The sequence below is a fragment of the Chiloscyllium punctatum genome, chromosome 38 (genome assembly GCF_047496795.1).
Source record: "Chiloscyllium punctatum isolate Juve2018m chromosome 38, sChiPun1.3, whole genome shotgun sequence".
Lineage (NCBI taxonomy): Eukaryota > Metazoa > Chordata > Chondrichthyes > Orectolobiformes > Hemiscylliidae > Chiloscyllium > Chiloscyllium punctatum.
The window spans coordinates 47,062,784-47,089,993 of record NC_092776.1 but is presented as its reverse complement, the minus strand read 5'-3'; the positions used below and the strand labels follow the sequence as shown (position 1 = coordinate 47,089,993).

The following is a 27,210-nucleotide window of genomic DNA, read 5'->3' as shown; positions in this document are numbered from 1 at the left end:
TGATTAATCCCTGCTTCTCCAAGTGCAGATTAAATCTGTACCTCAGAATTGCTTCCAAATGATTCCCCACCACTGAGGTTAAACTGACTGGCTTGTACTTTCCTGGTTTTCCCCTTCTTTCCTTATTGATTAATAATACCACACTGGCTGTCCTCCAGTCCTTCTCCTGTGGCCAGAAATTAATTGAAAATTATTGTCAGAGCCATTGCTATTTCCTCCCTTGCTTCACTGAGGGGCATAGATAGGATAAATAGGCAAAATCTTTTACCTGGGGTCAGAGAGTCCAGAACTAGAGGGCATAGGTTAAGGGTGAGTGGGGAAAGATATAGAAGAGACCGAAGGGGCAACTTTTTCATGCAGAGGGTGGTATGTGTATGGAATGAGCCGCCAGAGGAAGTGGTGGAGGCTGGTACAATTGCAACATTTAAAAGGCATCTGGATGGGTATATGAATAGGAAGAGTTTGGAGGGCTATGGGCCGGGTGCTGGCAGGTGGGACTAGATTGGGTTGGGATATCTGGTCGGCATGGACATTTTGGACTGAAGGGTCTGTTTCCATGCTGTACATCTCTATGACTCTACAGTCTAGGATACATTGTCCTTGGAGATTTAATCCACTCTTAACTCTTTGAGACCACTCAGAACCTTATCGCTGTGTTAATTTCTAAGTGTATCACAGTCCTTCTTCCTAATTTCCAAGCCACATTACCTCTCTCACTAATGACGACTGACAGAGAAAAAAAAAATCATTCAGTACCCAGCTTATGTCCTCTGGCTTAACACACAATGTACCACTGTGATTCTTACATACTCTTTCCTTAGTTATACTTTTACCTTTAATGTTCTTGGAAAATAACATAGGATTTTCCTTTATTTTACCTGCCACTATTTTCTCATGTCCCCTTTTTTAAAAAAAACTTGCCCCATGCACATTCTCTACTCTTCTACAACTTCTGCTGTTTTGAGCCCTTGGAATCTACCACAAGACTCCCTTTTCCTTTTTATCCAATCCTGTACATCTCTCGAAAGCCAGAATTCGCTGGATCTTTTGGGCCCACCCATGATCAGAAGACAGTCACCCTGTACTTTCCCTATTTCCTTCTAGAATGTGTCCTACTGCTCTGAAACAGATTTACCTAAAAATATTTATTCCCAATCTACTCTGGCCAAATATTAAAAGTCAGCCTTCCCCCAGCTTAGAAGTTTGATTTCAGGTCCATTATATTCCTAATTGTTATGATCACTGTATGCAATATGATTCCCCCACTGATACTTCAACCACTTGCCCAGCTTCATTACCTTAAATTAAGTCCATGGCCAGCCCCTCTCTGGCAAAGCCTTTTACATACGGGTTTAAAAAATTCTCCTAGACACATTAAGAAATCTGTTTCCTCTAACCCTTTCACCATTATGATCATCCCAGTTAATGTTGGAAAGTTAAAATCTCCCATCTGTACAGCCTTTACACTGCTCTGAAGCTTGCCGATATATATCTGCACTTCTATTTCTTTCAGGATGTTAGAAGGTCTACAGTACACATTCAGTAACATGCTTACACCATTTGATTTTCAAGGTCTAACAATATGGGTTATTTGGGGAACCTTTCAATGTCACACCTCCTTATTGCTGTAATAGATTCTCTGAGCAATAATGAAGTGTTGGGGAAACTCAGGTGGTCTGGCAGCATCTGTAGAGAGAGAAACTGAGTTAACATTTCAAAACCAGATGTTCTGATAAAGGTTTACTGGACTCGAAACGTTAACGGTGTCTCTCTCTACAGACACTGCTAGACCTTTTGAGTTCCTCTAGCACTGCTTTTACTTCAGATTTCCAGCAGTCTGCAGTTTTTTTAAAAAATTCTCTCTCTCTGGGCAAAACGGTCTGAAACACACACCAAAGGGCCAAACAGTGCGCACTGACTTTCTGAACAAGGTGTCATGTCTTTACCACTCAATGACTTTATTCTTAAGACTATAATATCCTTCAATAGTCCTTGGTTTAAAGCAGTATCCTTTTCCTACTTTGTTCCACAATCCAAAATTAAAAAAAAACAAAACAAGGTGGTCTTTACAGTAGACAAGGTCAATGTGAAATAACATCCCTTTGATATCGTGGCTGACCGAACTAAATATTTGACTATGCATGCCTAAAATTGATATATCGTGTATGAGGCTTTGCACATTCTGGACAATGGTAGCGAACCGATTTATTTTATCATAGTTAATTTTCAAGAACGCAAGGAAGAGACTGTTAATTTGAAACTACTTAATGCAAAAGGAATGAATGGTGCACCAAATGGTCTGAAAAAGATGATCTGTATTTTAATGGAATAAGAGTCCAGTTATGAAAGAGGTCTCCCATTGCTGCGTGCACATGGCCTTTTCAAACCCTTTTGATTGGCAAACAGCTTTGGTAATACCCATCTTGTCCACTAGATGGCATGACCAGGCACTCCCTCATAAATATTTATTCTTAGGACAGCAATGTTTCAAGAAAGTCTTCCACCAATTCTTTAAAGGCAAGTCAAGTATCAGGAGACCTTCCTTGCCTTGATGAGACTCCTGAATCAATTTAAGTAACTAACATGCAGCATCCAACAGGAGGAATGTCTATTCACAATTCAAAATACGTAATTGCACCATGACGGAGGTCAATGGTTCAAGTCAAAACTGAGCACCAGACTTCACAAAGGCATAATTCTCTGATCTCAGTGGTTCAGGCAGTAAATGAACTGGTGGGTATTCTACTGACCACACACATGGATGTAAACAACTGCGACTTCAATAATTTGTCTTTGCTAGTTAACCTCAACTCCTTGAGGTGATATATTTTAGCAAAACGTTGTTTTTGAAGAGCACTAGTACATCAGGAATTGGTTCATAGTATACTGAAGGCAGTATATTCTGGGTTTGTCATACCAAAGCAAGAGGCAATGATAAATCAATACGGAACATTAATAAGACACTCCTGGTTAGAATGTAACATACAGTATTGAGCTCCACACATTAGGATGGAATAAGGAGGCTTGAGTCAGAGGATGGTACAAGGCAGATTTATTAAAATGCTGCTTACTATAAAGAAATACAAGACAGTAAAGACAAATTAGGGCTTTGTTTTGTTGGAGTAAAGGATATAATCATAGCAAATTGTGAAAATGAGTAAAGAATGGCACAGGCTAAATCGAAGCCCTGCTTTCAATAGTTGAGAATTTGGAATGAAGTACCACAGGTGCATTTTTTTTTTGTAAGTTATAGAGAGAAGGAACAAATGACTGTTAATACCAAGCAGACTGCTTTGCCCTGAATGGTGTTGAGCTTTTTTGAGTGTTGCATCACACTCCTGACTTGTAGAAGATAGACAGACTTTGGTGAGTCAGATGCAAAGTTACTGCAAGATTCCTAGTCAGTGTTCTGCTCTTGATTGCCTGATGAAGGGCTTTTGCCCGAAACGTTGATTTCGCTGCTCGTTGGATGCTGCCTGAACTGCTGTGCTCTTCCAGCACCACTAATCCAGTTCTGCTCTTGTAGCCAATTGTAACCTCTGGTCAATGGTAATGCCCAGAATATTACATTCTTTGATGATGAATATCAAAGGGTAATTGGCAACATTCACTCTTGTTGGAGGTAGCCAGGGCCTGGTATTTCTGTGGTTCAAATGTTTCTTGCCACTCATCAGCCCAAACCTGGATGTTGTCCAGGTTTTGCTACATTTCACATCAACTGCTTCAAGATCTGAGGAGTACGACTGGTGTTGAACATTGTTCAGATGTAAGCAAACATCTCACTTCATGATGGAGGGAAGATCATTAATGAAGCAGCTGAAGACAACTGTGTCTAGGAACCTACCCTAAGGAATCAGGGCTTTTGTGGTGCAGCAAGTGTCCCTATCTCTGGGCCTGGGTTGAAATCCCACCTGCTCCAGAGCTGTGTGATAACATATCAGAACAAGTTGATCAGAAAATCTCATTCATTGCACAAGAAGAAACTAGAAATTCACAGGGCTCTTGTGGCACAGTGATAATATCCCTACTTCTGAGCAGAGAGGTCTGGGTTCAAGTTCAATCTGCTCCAGAGGTGTGTCATAATATCTCTGAAAAGGTTAATTAGAAAAACACTCAGGAACTCCTGCAGAGATGTCCTAGAGAGTGAAGAAGTCTGATCTCTAACCACCAAAACTACTTTTGTGCCAGTTATGACTCTAAACCAGCAGAGTGTGCTTTCCCCAGTGACTCCGATTTCGCTAAAGCTTCTAGGTACTATACTTAACCAGATGTCACGGGGAAAGAAGTTGCAAAAGGTTCCCAATGCAAATTTAAAGGACACATTTTTTTCCTTTCACATAATGAACATGACAGATGCTGGCTTTAAAGGTTTTGGATGAGACACCTGAAATTGAAGTTAAGCCACAATGTTCACAAATTGAGCTTCAGTATACAAATTCAATGGCTGTAGCTTAAGCAGGATTGCGGCTTGTCACATGCTTAAATGTTCACTTGAAACAAATATACTCTGAAATTCTGTGTCGAAGAAATTAATAGTAAAAGCTGAAAGATGAAGCCTTTATCTCCCTTTTCTAAAGGACAAAGAACTGCCCTGAGGAAATCTGCCTTCAGCTAATATATTAAAATATCAGGTAGAAGAGAAAGAGGAAACTTTAGTTTCTCATTTGGAAGTCTTTCAGAACTGACCACACATTACAACTTGTGCAGCATATAAGTTGTAGGGAACTACTGTGATATGAACTATCGAACAGCTACTTGGTGAACTCGCTTCATTCAAAGCTGGGAAAACTTAAGGTTCAATTTGAGTGCACAAGGGCAGATCAGTCCAGTCAGGAACCTCAAGGCATTTCCAACATTCAGCAGCTGATTTTTAAGACTAAGTGCTTTCTTCAAAATTATAAATTGACCATCTCAGATTTTATTCTAACCATATTCTATATTGTTAGATGCAAAATCATTAACTGGAGCCACTAGAAACATAACTACAGTGCCATTATAAGTTGAAATAACAGCATTTGAAGAAATACTTGCTCTCTAGGTGATTTTTATTGACCAAATGTTTCATAAATTTACATGCTTAACATTTTTAATATTTGTTGTTCAGAACAGCAAGATTGATTCTTTTTCTGTTAGACTTCTTGAACTACAGATATCAATGTGAAATGATTAATGCAAAATAATGACATTCTCTCCCCACTTTCTTTAAATCATCTCAAGTCTACTTGCTGAAATTCAAAGTTGTGTTTTGTTTGGAAAACAAAAATATCTGGTAATCTGAATTAAGTAATTTAAATAAAATAATGTAATGTAGAATTTTAATTAACAAAAATGATGACAATTCATTTGAGTTTGAACAAAATGCTGAACCTTGTGTTGATCTCATTTGGGAATTGAATGCAAGTGTCCTCTTGCTAATTTGCCATGCCTCATTTATATTGAATTGAATGAGAGTAACTTCCATTTTAGTGAATAACAGTAAAACAGCGAAAAGCTTCATCTGTTGCCACAATTTGCCACCATTTTGAATAGTTTAAGAATAAAGAGAGTAAAAAGACATAACAGAAAGAGAATCTCTCTTCACGCCACCACCTCCACCATGAGTCGGCTCACCAGCGACACCTATCCTGTACTCCTCCTCCACCACCACCTCGTTCCTGCCTGTGCAGACCCATCAATTTAGGAGGTGTCATTCTTTAAGCATCATCACTTTGCCACTAGGCTCACTTTACCGACACTGAGTCCCACGATAAACACCCATTCTCCCTGCAACCAGAAGGCCCTGGCTCTGCTGCGACAACTGCACCAAGCTGCTCCTTTTTTTTGAGGTATTTTAGCTGTTGGAGGTAATTGCCTCGAATTCCAGGAGCAGCAATTACTGTTTTATATGCTGTTGCATTGTTTTGGAACTTTGGAAAAAAAAGTCAAAACAACAGCAGTTTAAAAGGGAGAAGAGCAGACAACGGAAGCATATGGTGGAGAGAGAGGGGGAGAGAGAGAGAGGGAGAGAGAGAGAGGGAGAGAGAGAGAGAGGGAGAGAGAGAGAGGGAGAGAGAGAGGGGGGGAGAGAGAGAGGGGGGGAGAGAGAGAGGGGGGGAGAGAGAGAGGGGGGGAGAGAGAGAGGGGGGGAGAGAGAGAGGGGGGGAGAGAGAGAGGGGGGGGGGAGAGAGAGGGAAACCTGCACAGTTACCGCCTTTGCTGTTTGAATTCGTGTATTGCTGGACATCGGGTGCATCTGGGAAAATTAACAAACAGTGAAATTCACAACTAATCTTGGAGGAACTGTTGGGTGAAGTTCACAGCACAGAATCAGATAAGTTAATTGTTGTTTTAAGTCTGTCCAAGAGGAAGGCTGCAGTAGTGAGTATAGTGGATTCTTTCTTGATTATGTGTTTTTGGAGGTAAGTCTCTTGATTAAATTTAAAATATAAGCCATAGCTATTAATTTAACCTGGGGCAGTGTTTGTAGAGGAATAAGATGGTGTTATTTTCTGGATCTGTAGATGGTGAAGGAGCAAAAATGGCCTTTGCGGTGATATGTACTTCTTGTCAGATGTGGGAGTTTAAAGAAGGGTTACTGCAGATTATATCTGCCATAAATGCTGTTGGATGCGAATCTTACCAGATCAAATGGATCGGTTGAAGAGACAGATAGAAGCGATGAGGAATTTGCAACAGCAATAGTATGTGATGGATGGCAGTTATAGGAAGGGGGAAAAGTCTCAGATAGTCACACAGATGGGTTAACTCCAGGAAGGGTGAGAGAGGTAGGCAGCTAGTGCAGGAGTCTTTTGTGGATATACCCATTTCAAACAGGTGTGCTGTTTTGGGAAATGTAGGGGGTGATGGATTCTCAAGGGAATGTAGCACAAACAGCCAAGTTTCTGGTATTGAGACTGGCTCTAACGCAACGAGGGGTACGTTGGCTTCCAAGAGATCAATTGTGTTAGGGGATTCTGTAGTCTGAAGTACAGACAGATGTTTCTGTGGCCAGCAGAGAAAAAGCAAAATGGTGTGTTGTTTCCCTGGTGCCAGGATTAAGGATGTCTCAGAGAGGGTGCAGATTATTATCACAGGGGAGAGGGGCCAGCAGGGGGTCATTGTCCACATTGGAACCAACGACATAGGAAGGGAAAAGGTTGAGATTCTGAAGGGAGATTACAGAGAGTTAGGCAAAAATTTAAAAAGGAGGTCCTCAAGGGTAGTAATATCTGGATTACTTCTGGTGCTACGAGCTAGTGAGGGCAGGAATAGGAGGATAGAGCAGATGAATGCATGGCTGAGGAGCTGGTGTATGGGAGGAGGATTCACATTTTTGGACCATTGGAGGGTAGAAGTGACCTGTACCAGGAGGACGGATTGCACCTAAATTGAAAGGGGACTAATATACTGGCAGGGAAATTTGCTAGAACTGCTTGGAAGGATTTAAGCTAGCAAGGTGATGGTAGTGGGGGGGAGAAAGTGGACCCAGGGAGACAGTGAGGAAAGAGATTGATCTGAGATGGGTACAGCTGAGAACAGAAGTGGATGAAACAGTCAGGGCAGGCAGGGACAAGGTAGGACTCAAATTAAACTGCACTTACTTAGATTAGATTACTTACAGCGTGGAAACAGGCCCTTCGGCCCAACAAGTCCACACCGACCCGTCGAAGCACACCCACCCAGACCCATTCCCTACATTTACCCCTGCACCTAACACTATGGGCAATTTAGCATGACCAATTCACCTAACCTGCACATTTTTGGACTGTGGGAGGAAACCGGAGCACCCGGAGAAAACCCACGCAGACATGGGCAGAATGTGTGTGGAGTTTGCACAGTCACCTGAGGCGGGAATTGAACCCGGGTCTCTGGTGCTGTGAGGCAGCAGTGCTAACCACTGTGTCACCGTGCCACCCACAATGCATTTATTTCAATGCAAGGGGCCGAACAGGGAAGGCAGATGAAGTCAGGGCATAGTTAGGAACATGGGACTGGGATAGCTTAGCAATTACGGAAACATGGCTTAGGGATGGGCAGGACTGGCAGCTTAATGTTCCAGGATACAAATGCTACAGGAAGGATAGAAAGGGAGGCAAGAGAGGAGGGGGTGTGGTTTTTTTGATAAAGGATAACATTACAGTTATGTTCAGGGAGGATATTCCCAGAAATGCATCCAGGGAAGTTATTTGGGTGGAACTGAGAAATCAGAAAGGGATGATCACCTTATTGGGATTGTATTATAGATCCCCCCCAATAGTCAGAGGGAAATTGAGAAACAAAATTGTAAGGAGATCTCAGCTGTCTGTAAGAATAATAGGGTAGTTATGGTAAGAGATTTTAACTTTTTGAACATAGACTGGGACTGTCATAGTGTTAAGGGTTTAGATGGAATTTGTTAAGTGTGTACAAGACAATTTTCTGAGTCAGTATGTGGATGTACCTACTAGAGAAGGTGCAAAACCTGACCTACTCTTGGGAAATAAGGCAGGGCAGGTGACTGAGGTGTCAGTGGGGGAGCACTTTGAGGCCAGCGACCATAATTCTATTCGGTTTAAAAATAGTGATGGAAAAGGATAGACCAGATCTAAAAGGTGAAGTTCTAAATTGGAGAAAGGCCAATTTTGATGGTATTAGGCAAGAACTTTCAAAAGCTGATTGGAGGCAGATGTTCGCAGGTAAAGGGACGGCTGGAAAATGGGAAGCCTTCAGAAGGGAGATAACAAGAATCCAGAGAAAGTATATTCCTGTTAGCGTGAAAGGGAAGGCTGTTGGGAATAGGGAATGCTGGATGACTAAAGAAATTGTGGGTTAAGAAAAAGAAGGAAGCATATATGTCAGGTATAGACAGGATAGATCGAGTGAATCGTTAGAAGAGTATAAAGAAAGTAGGAGTATACTTAAGAGGAAAATCAGGAGGGCAAAACAGGGACATGAGATAAATTTGGCAAATAGAATTAAAGGAGAATCCAAAAGGGGTTTTACAAATATATTAAGGACAAAAGGGTAACGAGGGAAGGAATAGGGCCCCTCAAAAGATCAGCAAGGCAGCCTTTGTGTGGAGCCACAGAAAATGGGGGAGATACTAAATGAATATTTTGCATCAGTATTTACTGTGGAAAAGGATATGGAAGACAGACTGTAGGGAAATAGATGGTGACATCTTGCAAAATGTCCAGATTACAGAGGAGGAAGTGCTGGGTGTCTTGAAATGCATAAAAGATGGATAAATCCCCAGGACCTGATCAGGTGTACCTGAGAACTCTGTGGGAAGCTGGAGAAGTGATTGCTGGGCCTCTTGCTGAGATATTTGTATCATCGATAGTCACAGGTGAGGTGCTGGAAGGCTGGAGGTTGGCAAATGTGGTGCCACTGTTTAAGAAGGGCGGTAAAGACAAGCCAGGGAACTCTAGACCAGTGAGCCTGACCTCGATGGTGGGCAAGTAGTTGGAGGGAATCCTGAGGGACAGGACGTATATGTATTTGGAACGGCAAGGACTGATTCGGGATAGTCAACATGGCTTTGTGCATGGGAAATCATGTCTCACAAACTTGATTGAGTTTTTTGATGAAGTAACAAAGAGGATTGATGAGGGCAGAGCAGTAGATGTGATCTATATGGACTTCAGTAAGGCGTTCGACAAGGTTCCCCATGAGAGACTGATTAGCAAGGTTAGATCTCATGGAATACAGGGAGAACTAGCCATTTGGATACAAAACTGGCTCGAAGGTAGAAGACAGAGGGTGGTGGTGGAGGGTTGTTTTTCAGACTGGAGGCCTGTGACCAGTGGAGTGTCACAAGGATCGGTGCTGGGCCCTCTACTTTTTGTCATTTACATAAATGACTTGGATGCGAGCATAAGAGGTACAGTTAGTAAGTTTGCAGATGATACCAAAATGGGAGGCGTGGTGGACAGCGAAGAGAGTTACCTCAGATTACAACAGGATCTGGACCAATGGGCCAATGGGCTGAGAAGTGGCAGATGGAGTTTAATTCAGATAATGTGAAGTGCTACATTTTGCAAAAGCAAATCTTAGCAGGACTTTTACACTTAATGGTAAGGTCCTAGGGAGTGTTGCTGAACAAAGAGACCTTGGAGTGCAGGTTCATAGTTCTTTGAAAGTGGAGTCGCAGGTAGATAGGATAGCGAAGGCGGCGTTTGGTATGCTTTCCTTTATCGGTCAGAGTATTGAGTACAGGACATTGGTTAGGCCACTGTTGGAATATTGCGTGCAATTCTGGTCTCCTTCCTATCGGAAGGATGTTGTGAAACTTGAAAGGGTTCAGAAAAGATTTACAAGGATGTTGCCAGGGTTGGAGCATCTGAGCTACGGGAGAGGCTGAACAGGCTGGGGCTGTTTTCCCTGGAGCGTCGGAGGCTGAGGGGTGACCTTATAGAGGCTTACAAAATTATGAGGGGCATGGATAGGATAAATAGACAAAGTCTTTTCCCTGGGGTCGGGGAGTCCAGAACTAGAGGGCATTGGTTTAGGGTGAGAGGGGAAAGATATAAAGAGACCTAAGGGGCAACTTTTTCACGCAGAGGGTGGTATGTGTATGGAATGAGCTGCCAGAGGAAGTGGTGGAGGCTGGTACAATTGCAACATTTAAAAGGCATCTGGATGGGGGTATGAATAGGAAGGGTTTGGAGGGATATGGGCCAGGTGCTGGCAGGTGGGACTAGATTGGGTTGGGATATCTGGTCGGCACGGACGGGTTGGACCGAAGGGTCTGTTTCCATGCTGTACATCTCTATGACTCTAAGTGCTATTCTGTGGACTTGAATCACAATAGTAAGAGCTGAACTTGAACTTCCTGATATTCTGCAAAAAATAACAATCCAAAATTTCTCAAGTGTTCATTGCTGTTCAATGGCGATTTGCAAGTTAACAGTAAGAGTAGTGTGACTGACTTGAGTACTTTGATCTAGAATCAGCTACCGATCAAGATTGTTGCATAATCAACTTTGCATGCAGACACTGGAAATGATCAAATCAAGCTTGGCTGTGACATATGTCTTTCTCCTTCTTTCACTGCCCACAGACAAAAAAAAAAAAGAGGTGGAGAAAAGTAGCCAAATTAAAGGAATTGAATCAAAAGGAAGAGAGTTGGCCCTGTTTTTGCCCTTCATGCATCTTCTGATCATTTCCTCTTTGCCCATTCTCTCCAGTGCCAGCCTCTTGCCAATGTAGGAAGTCAACATAAAGCTAGACAGATTAGGCAGAAACCATAACAGTTTAAGTGAAACACAAAATACATCATGCATAAAGTCATAAATCTGTTATTTGATATTCACAAATAGTATTATGGAAAGTTTATGCTTACCTGGTTCCCGTTACCCTTTTGTAATTATCTTTGGAATAAACAGCCAAGATGCTGACCCCTGAACCTATGTTGACCAGCAACATTGGGTAAGGGTTATCTAAGCAGTACGGTCTTTTCTGGCACTGGTCAGGGTCAGTGGGGTTTTCAAAATAGTAGCACTCAGATTGACCATTGTACCCAACAGAATCAATGTAAAGAAGGCCTTGGATTAAACAGTCCAACTCATCCAGTTTGTGGAGCTGTAGGTCAGCCATCTGGAAAACAGGAGTAATCAAATAGCAGATTAACAAATACCTGCCTGAGTGTCATTTGGTTCAGTAGAAAGCTCAATACTGTAATAAATATTAACTTAGATTTACATTATATAATTGTATTTTACAAAGGAATTATTCCATACAAAAGGATACACGATAGGTCAATGCACTTTATCCTCATTAACTTGAAAAGTAATCCACAAAGGACAACACCTTTCTTTGGTGATACAAAGAGTAAACAGAAGTGTCAATTATTTCCCTGTTATAGCCAGTTTCCAAACATTTAAAATCGAAATAAATAAATAACTTCTAGATTGGAGGCAGTTAAAAATAAAACTGCTCAATAACCTGCAAGATTTTGCAAAATACACAAAGTAGCTTTGACGATAAGATTTCAGTCCCCTACTGCAGTGATGGTACTATATAATGATGGGCTTGAGTTGAGTAGTTATATGTAATAATGTGGCTCAGGATCCAAACTTAGCCCTCTTTCTTTCTCTATTGATGCAAATGGCTTATACCAAATCTTTCAGAGAACAATGTACAAGTTTGTTAATAATATTCAATTAAAGGCATGGCGAATTTTAAGGGAAAATGCAAAGCACAGTAAATAGAAGCAAAAGGACTGATGTAAAATGCAATTCAGCACACAGAAGTGAGAATTGGGATGAAACAGATTTTCTAAATGACAATGTGCATTTACATACCATATTTCATGCCAATATGTAAAAAGGAATTCTAGAGCTTGAGGCCAAGGCAGCTAAAAGCATAATCACCAGAACGCAAAGATTAAAATCTGGCCCGCATGAGGAGGCAGATAGCTTGGAGGTGTGTGGGACTGAGGGAGATTACAAAAAAAAAGGGACAGTCAAAGCCATGGGAGGATTTGAAAGGCAGTAAGTGTGCTTTAGGGTCAAGACCATTGCTTGACCAGGAACCGAAGTCAGTCAGCAAGCACAACTTCAAGACAAGACAAAGGCTGCAGAGCTTTTGATGATTTTAAGGTTAAAAGGGTGAAAATGTAGGAAACAAGCTCAGAGTGCATTGCAATAACTGTGGAAGTAACAAAGACTTGAATGAGGCTTTCTTTAGGGGAGTCAAAACAGGATCAAATCTCTAATGGAGTAAAATAATGAGGTGGTATTGGGATTCTGACAGATACTTGGAAATGGGAATTCTGCAGAAAAACTGATTAGATTTAAAAAACTAAGAAAAAAGTTAAATTTGTACCCTAAATTGATTACGATATGGTTGGGCTATCGCACATTTTCATTACCCAAGCACAGAACAAATATTAGCACTGTGGAAAGGTACACTAGAATGATAGGCTACAACCTAAGAATAACTTCAAAACATTCAAATCTTTTATAATAGTGACAGAGACGGTAGAAGAATTTTTAATAGTCCACGAAGCAAATACTTTTCTGCACGCAAAAGAACTATGTTGCACAACTATGACATACCATTCTGAAATCATCTTCAAACTTGTAGGCACCACCTCCCGTTGCACACATCGTGGTATGCAAACTAGAGAAATTTTTGTCTCTACCCATTTGGATGAATTTAGGCATAGAATGTGTTGGAAAGCGAATAAAATGCAAGTTCCCTTTACGTCCACACATGGTCAAGTTCTTCAGCTCCAGGTGCACATCCCGAATCCCTGTTTTTCCATAAGCTATATTAGAAGTAAGGTACTTCCTAATGCTCTTCAGATTCTCCACTTCCTCCTGTTCTTCTTCAGCAGTGATATCCTTCGGCTCAAAATACACGAGTTTGACAAGCGTTCCACCAATATCCATCCCAAACCATGGGAATGCTAGGAGGAAAATCAAAATAAATTATTATAACAAGCATTGCTGTATGTTGTTATTGGTTTCAATACACTGCGGCCCGCATAAGACACTTAGAATTCTGACTTTCACATTGCAATCAGAAGCAATATTAACAAATATTTACATTTCAACTGATCAATGCAAGTGAATGCAGTTTTTCATAAAATAGAAAACAGTACTTAAAGCATTAAGGTCATTCGGGAAGAAAGATTTTTCTTTATTTCCTTCCCAACTCTTAAAATTTGCCTGGAAAACCTGAACTTACTTTCTACCCATATCATTGATATGAAATGGACCATGACCTCTGATTGTTCAATCTTCCCTTCTCAAATTGCTCAGCAGTCAGTGAAAGCTTTATGATTGCTCTGTACCCAGGCGGGCATAAATGAGGAAACATATCATCGTGAAATCATAAGTGCAGCCACATTAAACATCTGATTCCTGAATGCCAAATCTCAAATGTTTTCCCTAGGCAACCGCATAAATGGCATTGTCACTAGACTAACAATCCAGAGATGCAGTTAATGTCCTGAGAATATAGATTTGAATCCCATCCTGGCAGATAATGTGACTTAATTCAAGAGAAACCTGGAATTAAATCTTATTGCGACCATGATGTCACTGTTTAAATGTTGGAAATCTCAGCTATGTGCTACATGATTCTAGACTCTCAATAATGTGGTTGACACTTAACTGACCTCTGAAATGAGTCTAGATTAGAGTGGTGCTGGAAAAACACAGATCAGGCCGCATCCAAGCAGCAGGAAAATCGTCATTTCGGGCAAAAGCCATTCATCAGGAACAGCCTAGCAAGCCAGAATTGCATTAACTGCTATAAAGTCTTTTTTAAAAAAGTAATTAAACTTGACTGGTTATCCACCATCAACAATGGCAACAGAAACGAAAAAGGCAAACTCAGCCTTCTAGACAAGCTAAATCTTCCTCACTAATTTGGGGGGGTTACTGGTAGAATTAGCAGGGCTGTCTCACAGACGAGTTAGACAGCAACCTGACATTCATACTCATGAATCACAACTTACAGATAATGTCCCAGACACCACCATCACCACCCCCTCAGTTAAATCCTGTTTCGTCAGAAGGACGGACACAGCAAAGGTGAAAGGACAGTGGCAAACAAACAAACAAACAAACAAGAGTGCCAAGGGAGCGCACAACGTTGACCAGAGAGCCCATAAAGATTTCTGGCATCATGTGCCTAGATCATCATATACTGACCCCCACTGAACTGATGAATCAATATTCCTCCCAGTTGAATACCGCATGGAGGATGCACTGATGATGGCAGGAGCGCAAAACGTAATCTGGATAGGGATCCCAATGTCTACCAAGAGTGCAATGGCAGCACCAGACTGGATCAACTGGTCAACTCCTAAAAGACTTGGAGACTGAGTAGAGAGGGACAGAGAGAGACAGAGACAGACAGACAGACAGACACAGACAGAGAGAAAGAAAAAGAGAAAGAGAAAGAGAGAGACAGAGAAAAACATACCTATATCATCCTCACCAATCTGTCTGCCTCAGGTGCATCTACCCATGCCAATATTGGTAAGAGTGACGACAGCAGAGTCCTTTTGGAAATTTATTGTTTCTTCACATGGTATTTGTGCCACACAATACAAGGTTACAAGTAATAGATTTCCAACAGGAGAAAATTAAGACCATACAGCCATGAGGTACTGCAGACCATTTTCAGGATTGTATTCAATCTACAATCTTAAGACCCAGCAAATCTCACAGCCTACAATTACGCTCAAGCAAGAGCATCAATTCTCATTCAGACATCTGCAAGAGGGCATGCCAAGAGCAGCACCGGACGTAGCAAAAATAAGGTCTAAACACAGTGAAGCTATGAAATAAGGACTACTTACATGCCAACCAGCGAATGCAATAAATGATAGTCAGAGTTAAACAAGACCACAACTAACAGATCAGGTTAAAGTTCTGCAGCTGCATCCAGTCATGAATGATGGTAAACAAGTAAGCACACTGGAGAAGGCTCCACAAACATCTCCATTCTCAATGATGGGGGAGCTAAGCAAATCAGTGCAAAAAGACGAACCTGATGCATCTACATCCATCTTCAGCCAGAAGTGATGAATGAATGATCCATTTTGAGTTCCTCCAGTGGTCCACAACAACACAAATGCCAGTCCTCAGCTAATTCAATTCACGTCACTTAATATCAAGAAATGGCTGAAGGCATGAGATACTGCAAGGGCTATGGGCCCTGACGGCATTCTGACAATAGTACTGAAGAAATTTGCTACAAATCTAGCTGCACTCCTAGCCAAGCTGTTAAAGTACAATTACAACATTGGCATCTGACAAGGTGTCAAAGTGCCTATGCACATCTGTTCACAAAAAGCAAAACAAATCCAATCAGGCCAATTATTGCCCCAGTCTACTCTTGATCTTCAGTAAAGTGAGGAAAGTTGTCATCGACAATGCTGTCAAGCAGCACTTGCTCAGCATTAACCTGCTCACTGATGTTCAGCTTGAGGTCTGCCAGGGCCACATAGCTCCTGATCTCATGTTATCCATGTTTGAACCAAGGTTGTAAAGAGCTGAATTCCAGAGGACAGGTGGGGTCAGAGTGACTGGAGGGTGTGGTGGTATGGACAGAAGAACGTCTCGGCTGATTGGAATTAAACCTCAGATGGCATAAAGGGAAGATGGCTGTGGTTAAACAAAGGCAGTCATCTCAGCTTTAATACCATTTTACAGGAGTTCTTCAGGGTAGTGTCCCACACCAACCATCGGTTTCTTCAAAGACCTACCCTTCTTCATAAGGTTACAATAGAGATAATTGCTGATAATTATACAATGTTCAGCAACATTCACAACTCCTCAAATACTGAAACTGTCTATGTCCAAATGTGGAAAGGTCCGGATAATACCTAGGTTTCAGCTGAAGGGTGGCAAGTGACCTTCTTACCACACAAGTGTCAACTCCAACAAGAGAGAATCATATTGTCCCATGATGGTCAATGACACTACCATTACTGGATCTCCCATTAACATTGTGGGGGTTACCACTGACCACTGACCAGAAATTAAACCAGCCATATTAATACTAGAAGAGCAAGTCAGCAGCACAGAATCCTGCAGCAATTAACTCACTTCCTGACTTCCCAAAGTCTGTCCACTATCCACAAGGTACAAGTCAGGAGTATGTTGGAATATCCCCACATGCCTGATTGAGTGCAGCCCCAACTCCCAAAAAGCTTGACACCATACAATGAAAGCAGCCCATTTGACAGGCACCATAACCACAAACATTCACTCCCTCCACCATCACCGCTCAATGACAGATGTGTTCTGCAGAAATTCATAATGGCTTCTTAACACCTCTCAAACTCACAACTACTACCATCTAGAATGTCAAAGGCTTCTAAATGAGAATACCAATACATACAAGTTCCTTTCCAAGCAACTCATCATCCTGACTTGGAAATACATTGCAGCTGCAAAATCCTGGAAACCACCCATCTCGCTCCAGCAACAAACACCCAGCAGCCCCACACCCTAATGGTATATGGGTGTACTTACGAGAATGGACTGCAGCAGTTCCTGAAGGCAGGTTACCACCACCTTTTGGAGGTGCAATTAGGCTTGGAGAGTAAATGCTGGCTCAGTTAGTGTCATCAAAATATCATGAATGAATAAAAATAAATCAAACAGCCGTCTTCCTGTACTGCTGAGCCCACACGAATAGCACTCACCAGTCAATATCAATTGGAAAACTGGACACATTCAGAAAACTGCTGCACTGCCTACTTGCTAATCCTTGTCTGTTTGGAAGTTACTGGTCCCCTCTATGCCTGCATTCTCTTGCAGGATGACCATCTCTTGAAGCTTGCTGGTCAAGCAGCACTCAACTTCAGTGCGTGCTGCAGTGACACCAGCTGTTGCTCAAGCTTCCTGGACATAGTCGCTCTTGATTCCACATTTTGAACATAAGACAATTTTCTTTTGCACCACTTGCAATCTAAATTCAGGGTCTGCGTTAGCTCTGGAGCAAATAGAAATATACTGATCTTAAAAAGGACTTCTTAATGTCATTAAGTATATCTAATTTGCACTAACACTATGAAATTAATATAAATACAGACCATAGAAACCACATTCAGTTAAGGTCAACCTCTAAGTGTTTTGTTTGAATGGAAATTTCTTGTATGTTATAACTTTCACATGCATGAGAACTATCACTTCCAGGAAGTGATGTGTTTGTCGATGAATCACAACACAATTGGCTGGTAGACAAACAACCCATGAACTCACTAAGGTCAATGCATTCTTATCAGGAACGTCAAGAACAAAGGTTTACTGGACAACATATCACATTGTTGCCAAGGCATTCAATCATACATTTGAAGATACATGGAACCACATCAATCTTTAAAAACAGACCAAAGTGAATGCCCTTGGTTAGCTTCAAACTTCCAGCAGACACTGCGCAGCAGTTAGAGGATTGTAATTGCATTTTTGTGCTATAGATTTTCAGTTTAAATGTTTTAATTCGCCTTTAATTTTCTTTCAGAATTGGCTTATATGTTTTAATCTGTTTGAAGTATTGACTCTATTAGGTGACCTAGATGTTGAGTGTTTCCAACACTTGTTTTTTTCCCCCACACTTCTAGTGCTCTCAATTTGCTTAACCAAAATCTTCAACGGCTTGCACTATTTACTAAAAGTGTTTAACTCAAAAGAGTTTTTAAATTAACAGGAGACTATTATAACCATTTCAGTCATTTCCATGGACACAGTACCCTGGCAATTGCAACCACCTTGCAAAATCATTTGACAAGGCAAATCAAGGCTCTACCAATTATTCAATACAATAATTCCGCACCAAGAACAGGATAATTAGTGTATGAACAGCAATAGCCACGCAAAATGGAAGGACAAAGTTATCGACTGTTGGCAAAAGGCTCATTTAGAGAAACAGGAAAGTCATAGAGTCAGAGGCCTACAACACTGAAAAAGACACCCTTAAAAGACAGACAGTTCCACGTTCCCACTACAGTCTGAGTGAAACCGTTTTACCTCTAATCTATTTTGCCCATAAACCTTTGCTCCTGATCACTGATCCTGCCACCAAGGGGAAGATTTTCTTCTTGTCTAACCCTATGCCGTATAGAATTTTACACATCTGAATCATGTCTCCCTCAGTCTGCTTCGCTCCAAAGGAAAATAACTCCAGTCTACCCAATATCAGTTCACAACTAAAAAAACATCTCCAGCCAGGCAACATCATTGTAAATCTTCTCTGCTCTGTCTCCAGTGCAATCATATTCCTCCTATAACATGGTCTCCAGAACTGCACACAGTACTCTTGCTGTGGCCTAACAAACAGTTATACAGTTTCAGCATTACCCGCTCCTCTTAAACTTGATGCCTTGGCTAATAAAGGCAGTGGAATGGTCTGATAAGGACATTTTAAAAACTCATTAGAATCCCATGACCATGTTTTAAAATACAAAATAAAAAAGTTATTTCATTAGAATTATTTTTTTCTGCATCCTCTACATGTATTTTTAAATATTCAATTATAGCCACATCTTTCCACTTAGTGTTTTACACTGTTTTCAGATTTTGTGTAAATTATCCTTTTTACTCACTTATCACTTATAACACTGCTAGTTATTTTCCATTCTGCACTCTCTTGAAAATATCCCAGATTGCAATGAATTCTTTTCAAATAAAACATTACATCAATTCTGACTTCCCGTTGTGTTCGTCTGCAATGAATTGCTCAGAAGTGCACTGACTTTCAGATGTGGTGATGCCAGTGTTGGACTGGGGTGGACAAAGTTAAAAATCACAACACCAGGTTATAGTCCAACAGATTTATTTGAAAACACTAGCTTTCAGAGCACTGCTACTTCTTCAGGTAATAGTGGAGCAGAACCGTAAGACAGAATTTATAGCAGAAGATTACTCTATCATGCAACTGAAATTATATATTGAACAAATTCAGATTATCGTTAAGCCCTTCAACTTTTAGAATAGGTTGCAGGTTTTGGTTCATGAACATGTAAATCCAAGAACTTCTTATAAGTCTCATTCTCGAGATAACTTAAGTTTTTATTTTAAGAAAAGGTGACATCTCAGCTCAGACAATGAACTAAAGATGTGAGGTTAAAGTCTGTCTGTTCCCCAATCTTGAGTCTGACAGGTTGTTCTTCAAAGTAGAATTGACAAAATATTTCATTGATTGCACGCCTGCATTGACTGCCTGCAGACTGTGCACTTTTGAGCAAATTAGAATAAACCTGCAAACATAATTCTGCAACTACAATTTCACCCCATAGACTTACATATGCGCATGCAGACGGACAGACAGTGAAATATCAAGCCATAGACAGCGGGAGGTGGGACGAGAGTGGGTGGGCGTTGGGGAGAAGGGGGTAACTGGGCGAGGGGCGAGGGGCGAGGGGGGAGGGCGGGGGCGAGCGGGGGTGAGGGCGGGCGGGCAGGGGTGAGGGCGGGCGGGGGGAGGGGGGAGGGCGGGCGGGGGGAGGGGGGAGGGCGGGCGGGGGGAGGGGGGAGGGCGGGCGGGGGGAGGGGGGAGGGCGAGGGGGGAGGGCGGGCGGACGAGACGGGGCGAGGGGGGAGGGGGGGAGGGAGGGGGGAGGGGGAGGGAGGGAGGGAGGGCGGGAGGGAGGGAGGGCGGACGAGACGGGGCGAGGGAGGGAGGGCGGGCGGACGAGACGGGGCGAGGGGCGAGGGCGGGCGGACGAGACGGGAAGGGGGGGGCGAGGGGACGAGACCGGGCGAGGCAAGGGGGGGGGGGAGCGGTCGAGACGAGGCGAAGGGGGGCTGGGCAGGCGGGCAGAGTACCTGTTACAATTTCAAACTTATAGGCCCAAGGATTTATACAGTTTCGCGCTCCTTGGCATATTATGGCATGAGGGTCTTAGATCGGAACTTTTCCCACTGTACCTCAGCAGCATCTGATCTTAGCTTAGCTTGTGCTTCAGCATGTAGTCCTGGGCTTTGCAATACTCCAATCAGCAACATTCAAACAATCAACAGTTCTTTAAGTACAGCAGATTTTAAGGCTAAAACTCATTTTAATCGTATACTGTCCACACAAAGATGGTGCAGGAGTTAACATATTAGAGTACAAATTCTCAGTGTAGCATAGTGTGGTGATGGGACCTCTGATACACACACTCCTGCAATCTTGCTGCAACGTCAACATAACTGGACTGATTGCGAGCAGTCTTTGGAATTGCTCTCTGTGCCATTTAGACTTCGGCATATAAAGCATTTATGACCTATTGGAGGAAACACATTTTAGTTAGTTTAGTTTACTTTTGGAACTGGCTAACCTTTGGAGGATGGCTTTTAGCTTCACTTAAAGATTCTCATACTTGATTAACTTTTAAAACAAAAACTTTCCTGCTTGAGGAAGGCATCATCCTCAAGTGTGTGGCAAAGCTCAACAGCAAAAATGAGTTAATGAACAAAAACTATTATCACAACTTAGTGTTGTGACAGTGTATATATATCTGAGCAGTTAATGCCCTTTCAATGCAAATAATATGGAGCCTTGCAGTTGAGAGAATTAGCAGTTATTCTAAAGTTTGTAATATTGCTGAATAACAGGGAAATAAAACGTACTGTCGCAGTGATCTATGGAAGATGACCTAAAAAGCTCAAATTATGTGGAAATGGAATGAAAAAACCTAAAATAAACTGTGGAAACAACTCAATCGAATGGATCCAGGCAAACTTTAACCTGAATGAACAAGATTATGAAGGGCACATTGAAACTATCCTTATTTAGATACTGGCTCAACTACTGTTCACAGCGACCCCGCTTTAACATGGAAATGAATGCAGCCCCAGACGCCAACATAAACAAAATAGCAATAAAACAACATAATACCAAATCAGTATGTAATTATAAAGTATTTTATGCTAGATATCAACATATGACAGACACGATACAAATATGAAAATCTGTGATGAATACCCCAAGTCCACATGTGCATCCGCAGCCATCGCTTCAGGAAACCACTGATGTGTATATGTGGACATGTAGTTATGTCTCAGCATGAGTTTCAGAGCTCCCATCACCACAGTGTTACACTGGGAGTTTGTACTCTAATATGTTAACTCCTGCACCCTCCTTTGTCTGGACAGCGTATGATTAAAATGATTTTATTTCTCACTGACCAAAGTGCTAATTTGACTTTACCATCATGGTAACCGCAAGCATTTTAACTTCAGCGAACAATTGATGCAATGTGTCACAGTGGTTGCAACGCTATCAAGACACCAAGCTGGCTCAACCATTTTTAAAATTAGGATTCAGATCATGATTAATATAAACAGTTTCATATGCCAAAAATTAACTGCAAACCTCAAGACCATTTCAACTATGAAGAACATTCGTGGTGTGGTGACTTAGTGGTATTACCACAAGACAAGTAACCCAGGAAGGTCAGCCTAATACTCTATGGGATTGTGGTTCAGATCACACTGCAGATGTGAAATTTGGATTCAGCGAATAAATCATGAATTAAAAGCTGGTCTAAACATGACCATGAAACCATAGTCAATTATTGTAAAATCACTGATATCTTTTGAGAAAAGTTTGGGGTTCTTTCAATTTGTATGAATGAGAGTGAAGGCAGCAGCGTGGATGGGTTAATTGATCATGGCACTGTGGTGCAACAAGTCCTTCAAAGGGGAGTAGAGTTAGGAAAGAGGAATGCAGTGGTAGTAGTAGAATTTATAATGACAGATACAGGCACTGTTCTCTGCAGAAAAGAGTGAGCGTCCTATCTGCCTGCTGCCAGGGTTTGAGACATCTGTTCAGGGCTAGACAGCAATTTGCAGTGTGATGAGGAGGATCCAGTCACAGTCATCAGGGAATTATCAATGACACAAGCAGAACAAGAGGTGGTTCCATATAATCAGAATGAAAAGCCAAATACTTCGGACTGGCAAAGGGATGTGTGCCCTTGTGTATGAATTACAAAAAGGTTGCTATAAAAGATACAGCAAATAATTAGGCAACTAATAGAATGCAAACCATACATTACATGGGTAATGGAGTATAGGAATAGCTTATGCTTCAGCTATACAGAGTGGTGAGGGAGAGAGAGCGAGACCGCATTTGGAGAATTGTATACTGCACTGCTCATCTTTAGTGAAGAATGCAAATAAGTAGGAAGCAGTCCAGAGAAGGTTTACTAGATTAGTATCTGGAACGAGAAGTGTGTCTTAAGAAATGTTTTGACTGAAGTGCAAAAGATCCAAAAGAACCTTGACAGGGTAGATACAGAGAGGACGTTTTCTTTTACGGGAGAATCTAGAACAAGGCATCATTTTTTGGGACTTTTTTCCCCGAAAGACAGCAGAAGCAGAGTCCTTGAATATTTGTAAGGCAAAGGTAGATAGATTCTTGTTAAGCATGGGGTGAAATGTTATCTGGGCTTGGAATACAGTTGAGTTATAATCAGATTCGCCATGATAGTGTTGAATGGCAGAAGAAAACCAACTGGCTGAATGGCCTCCTCCTTTTAATTCAGGTATTTGAAATGAAAATCTATTGTCCATTGCCTGTTCTGATCTATACAAGACTTCAAACGTACAGCTACAAAACTGATTAACAGCTTAATGTTCTGAATGGTCTAGCAAGCCTGTTGTTTTCATCAAACCACTACAAAGGTTAAGGACTGAAACTGACAAACCAGCCAGCATAAATCTGGCAAATGTTGTCCTGTCAACTCTGTAAAGACCTCCTTACAGACAATTCCAAAACTGGAACTGTGCCAAAGACTAATCAAGCAACAGCCTGACATTATAGGTCTGAGTATGATACCACCACCATCCTTAACTGAGAAGCCTCACCAGAACTCATAGCACAGAGTTATATGATCGAAGAGAAGTTTCCCTGGTAATCCTCAACATTGACTCTGAACCCCATAAATCTCACATCAAGTCAAACATGGGCAAACATAAACATTCTGATTAATATAACTTGCCACCCTCCCTCATCTGAGAATAATTTAGTATTCCATGTTGAATACCACTTGGAGGAAGCATAGGGAGCCAAGGGCACTGCATGTACTTCGGATAAACAACTTCAATGCTCATCACCAAGCATGACTCAGTAGCAACACTACTAACTGAGTTGGTGAAGTTCAAAAAAGGGCAAAGCTCCCAGGCGCAGTCTGCAGCAATAGGGGAAATAAGAGGCAAAAGCCTACTTAATCTTATCCTTACAATTCTATCTGCTGCAGATGTATCAGTCTCTGATAATCCTTGTGGTGACAAAGTCCCAGATTCACAATGAGGATAACCCCCATCATGTGGTATAGCACTACCATCATGCTAAAATAGGAGGAATTGCAATGATTTGAGTCTGCTCAACCATTCAATCTTGGCTGATATGTTTCTCAGCTCCATTCTCCTGCTTTCTCTCCATAACGCTTCATCCCCTTGATACTCACAACCTATCTCAGTCTTAAATATACTCAATGACTTGGCCTGCACAGCCTTCTGAGGCAATGAATTCCATAGATTCACCACTCTCTGGCTGAAGTAGTTTCTCCTTATCTCCATTCCAAAAGGTCTTCCCTTTATTCTAAGGCTGTGCCCTCGGGTCCTAGTCTCTCCTACCAATGGAAACATCTTCCTAACATCTACTCTGTCCAGGCCATTCAGTATTCAACAGGTTTCAATTAGATCACCCTCACCCTTCTCAACTCCATCAAGTATAGACGGAGAGTCCTCAAGCTTTCCTCATATCGTTAAGCTTTTCATTTCTGGGACCATTCTTGTGAACCTCCTCTGCTGGCATCTACCCTGAAATTTGAAAAATTGTCCAACTATGCCCATTCCACAAAAAGGGAAAAACTCAAATTGGCAGTTTGGGTTCCACCAGAGCCACTCTGCACATGACCTCCTTAAAGCCTTAGTCCAAGCAATTGACAGGAGCAGAAGTGAGGCAAGACAGACCATCCCAGACTTCAAAGCTACATCTGATGAAGTGTGGCATCCATGAGCCTGAACAACAGTACAATGTGAATCAGAGGAAAATCTTTCTACTGATTTGAGTCATACCTAGCACCAAAGAAGATGGTTACGGTTGTTGAAGGTCAATCATCTCAGTCACAGAATATCATTGCACGTGTCCCTCAGCATAGCGTCCTCAACCTGACCATCTTTAACTGCTTTAAAATGTGGTAGCTTCAGTGCAACAACCTTCCTACAGAGAGAAACGTGACAAACAAGTTCTAGCCATGATCAAGTGACATCGGAGGGTCTACCACACATACACAGTAAAATTTTACAACCAGATAATATTTTTAGCAACATAATGGAAAGCTGTAAGGCAATATTCATAATCTCTTCTTCAAACTAATGTCAAAATCTCTCTTGTACCCATCTAACAGGGCAGAACTCCTCAGTACTGTACTCAAGCACCAACCCAATACAGTTTGTTTTTGTTAAAAAGCATATGATGGAATAAGGCCAATTAGTTCAGATGGATAATATGTTGTGCATAGTGGAGTTGACAGAATGATCAATCCCTGTACCAGGTGAGGCAGTTTTTACAACCTGTTGTTCTTACCACATTGCAATCTTCTATCATATGAAAAAACTGCTCAGGATAGAGATCGCAAAAAATCATGGTTAGTAATCTTCAGCCAATGAGGAGGGAAGAGGGAGAGATACAAAGCTTCACTTCAGTTAGAACACTTATAATACTTCTGGGTTCAATTCCCGCCTCAGGCGACTGACTGTGTGGAGTTTGCACATTCTCCCAGTGTCTGCGTGGGTTTCCTCCGGGTGCTCTGGTTTCCTCCCACACTCCAAAGATGTGCAGGTCAGGTGAATTGGCCATGCTAAATTGCCCGTAGTGTTAGGTAAGGGGTAAATGTAGGGGTATGGGTGGGTTGCGCTTCGGCGGATCGGTGTGGACTTGTTGGGCCGAAGGGCCTGTTTCCACACTGTAAGTAATCTAATCTAAAAAAAACAAGCTTTGGAAAGACATTTTTCACAATTCCTTGGAGCCAGGTTTCTAGATGTAAGCAAAATATTCTGGATGCTGGAAATCAAACATACACAGAATACTAAAGAAATTGAACAGGTTTATCAATATCTGTGGAGAAAGAAACAGAAGACATTTCAATTCTGTACAGAACTGGCACAGACTTCAGAACTCAGTTCTGAAGAGGTCATATTCAACTCGAAACATTAACTGTTTTGTCTCGACCTGCTGAGTTTTCCTAGCATTCTGTTTGTTTCTAGATTTAGGATTGCATATATTATCTCGCAGTAGATGAACACGGAGATAACAAATGCCTATAATATCAGACATGTTGCTCTAAATATATTTAATTGTTATGCTCAGACCTGGTAAGATTCCCAATTTTATCTTTTAAAAACAGCTCAGGACAGGATACCCAAAAATCGTTAAACTCCCAAGTGAGGAGGGATAAACTGGCTCCCCTTTCATTGCCCACTCTCTCAGATAGTTACAAAGTTAATTTAAAACCTAATTCCCTCCCTTGTAAATACATTCATTAGTGTCTAGGTGAAAAGTGTATTTTAAAAAGAAGCCAATTTAGCCAGAATTAGATTTAACAAGCAGTTTATTAATTGCAAGACACCAAAAAAAAGCAATGCAACACACATCAGAAGTGGGGGGGGTCCAAAAGGTTAAAGAGAAGTTTATGGATCAGTCTCAAAATTGTTTGAAGAGCAAATAGATGAAAATGTGGTTACTGCAGAGGAGGTTACTGACAGCATCGACATTGATAACTGAAAATGACCAATTTCAAAATGCTTAGTTTTTGTTGGTTGATATTCTGTTGTTCCAATTCTTTATCATGACTAAATTCCACAGTTCTGGCTGAGCAAGAACCCTTTTGTAAACTGATTTCTGTCTGTCAGGCTTGCCAGTTTGCTGGCTTCCTGCACTTAGATTACACTAGCTCCTTTACCCGCAACACACGGGTGACTAGTGGATAGTACTTGACTATGACTCACACAACACATGCTCAAACCTAGGCCAGTAGACATAGATACCCTAGATCCCTAGCAAACAAACAAACATTCAGACGCAGTAGAGTTGAAATTCATCTTTTAAACCCTGTCCTTGTGAATTCCTCAAAGAGAAAAACAAACTTGTCTGTAAGTTTGGGACCTAATTAACACAGGGTCATCAGCCCCCTTATTAGCTTTGCAATCTCAAGAAATCAGAGTCAAGACCAAGAAATACTGAATAAATAAATCAGGATGGAAAGAGGCTTGGAAAGGAACTTGTAGGTATTTGTGCTCCCACACACCCGCTGCACTTTGTGGCAGGGCTAAAGATAACAGGAGCTGATAAGAGGCTTTACAATGGGCTGTTATGAGAGTGGAAATACATTGAGTCATTCAGGTCTGCTAAGCGCTAAGATTGCAGGAAGTCAGTAACTGCTGTGTCTATCAAATAAAGATGAAACATTTGGGATTAGTCACATGCATGGATAATTCCAAATAAGGCACACACTTGGCACAGAGACCGGTATATAAAGCAGCCTAAGAAAATCCTTGATTTTCAGCAGGACTTCGAAGAATAACTCTGCAGGAGGTAACCTACATCAGGAGGCATGGTGAAGATATCAAGAAGCGATCCAGCCTGGTCAGCTGCCAACTCTCCCAGGTAATAATGTTTGGAGTTAGTTACAGAACCCAGGTTTGTTAAAGACAGTGATTGAGATATCTCAAGAAGTTAAAAATGCATTTTATTAATTTAAATACTTAATAAATTGAGGTTTATAGAGCTCCA

General features: G+C 41.5%; 1 protein-coding gene across 4 annotated transcripts in view; it reads right to left on the bottom strand.

Moving 5' to 3' along the window:
• LOC140463594 (pantothenate kinase 1) overlaps positions 1-27,210 on the bottom strand; it is a 78,328-nt gene that overhangs the window by 29,504 nt on the left and 21,614 nt on the right. For 3 of the 4 annotated variants that reach the window (XM_072557798.1, XM_072557800.1, XM_072557799.1), the window contains 2 exons: positions 13,020-13,372; positions 11,303-11,556 (listed from right to left, as the gene is read on the bottom strand). In XM_072557798.1, the coding sequence (XP_072413899.1) occupies positions 11,303-11,556; positions 13,020-13,372 (607 nt within the window). Of the gene's footprint in view, positions 1-11,302; positions 11,557-13,019; positions 13,373-24,494; positions 24,596-27,210 lie in introns of those variants that run through there. The other variant, XM_072557801.1, reaches the window with a different exon arrangement.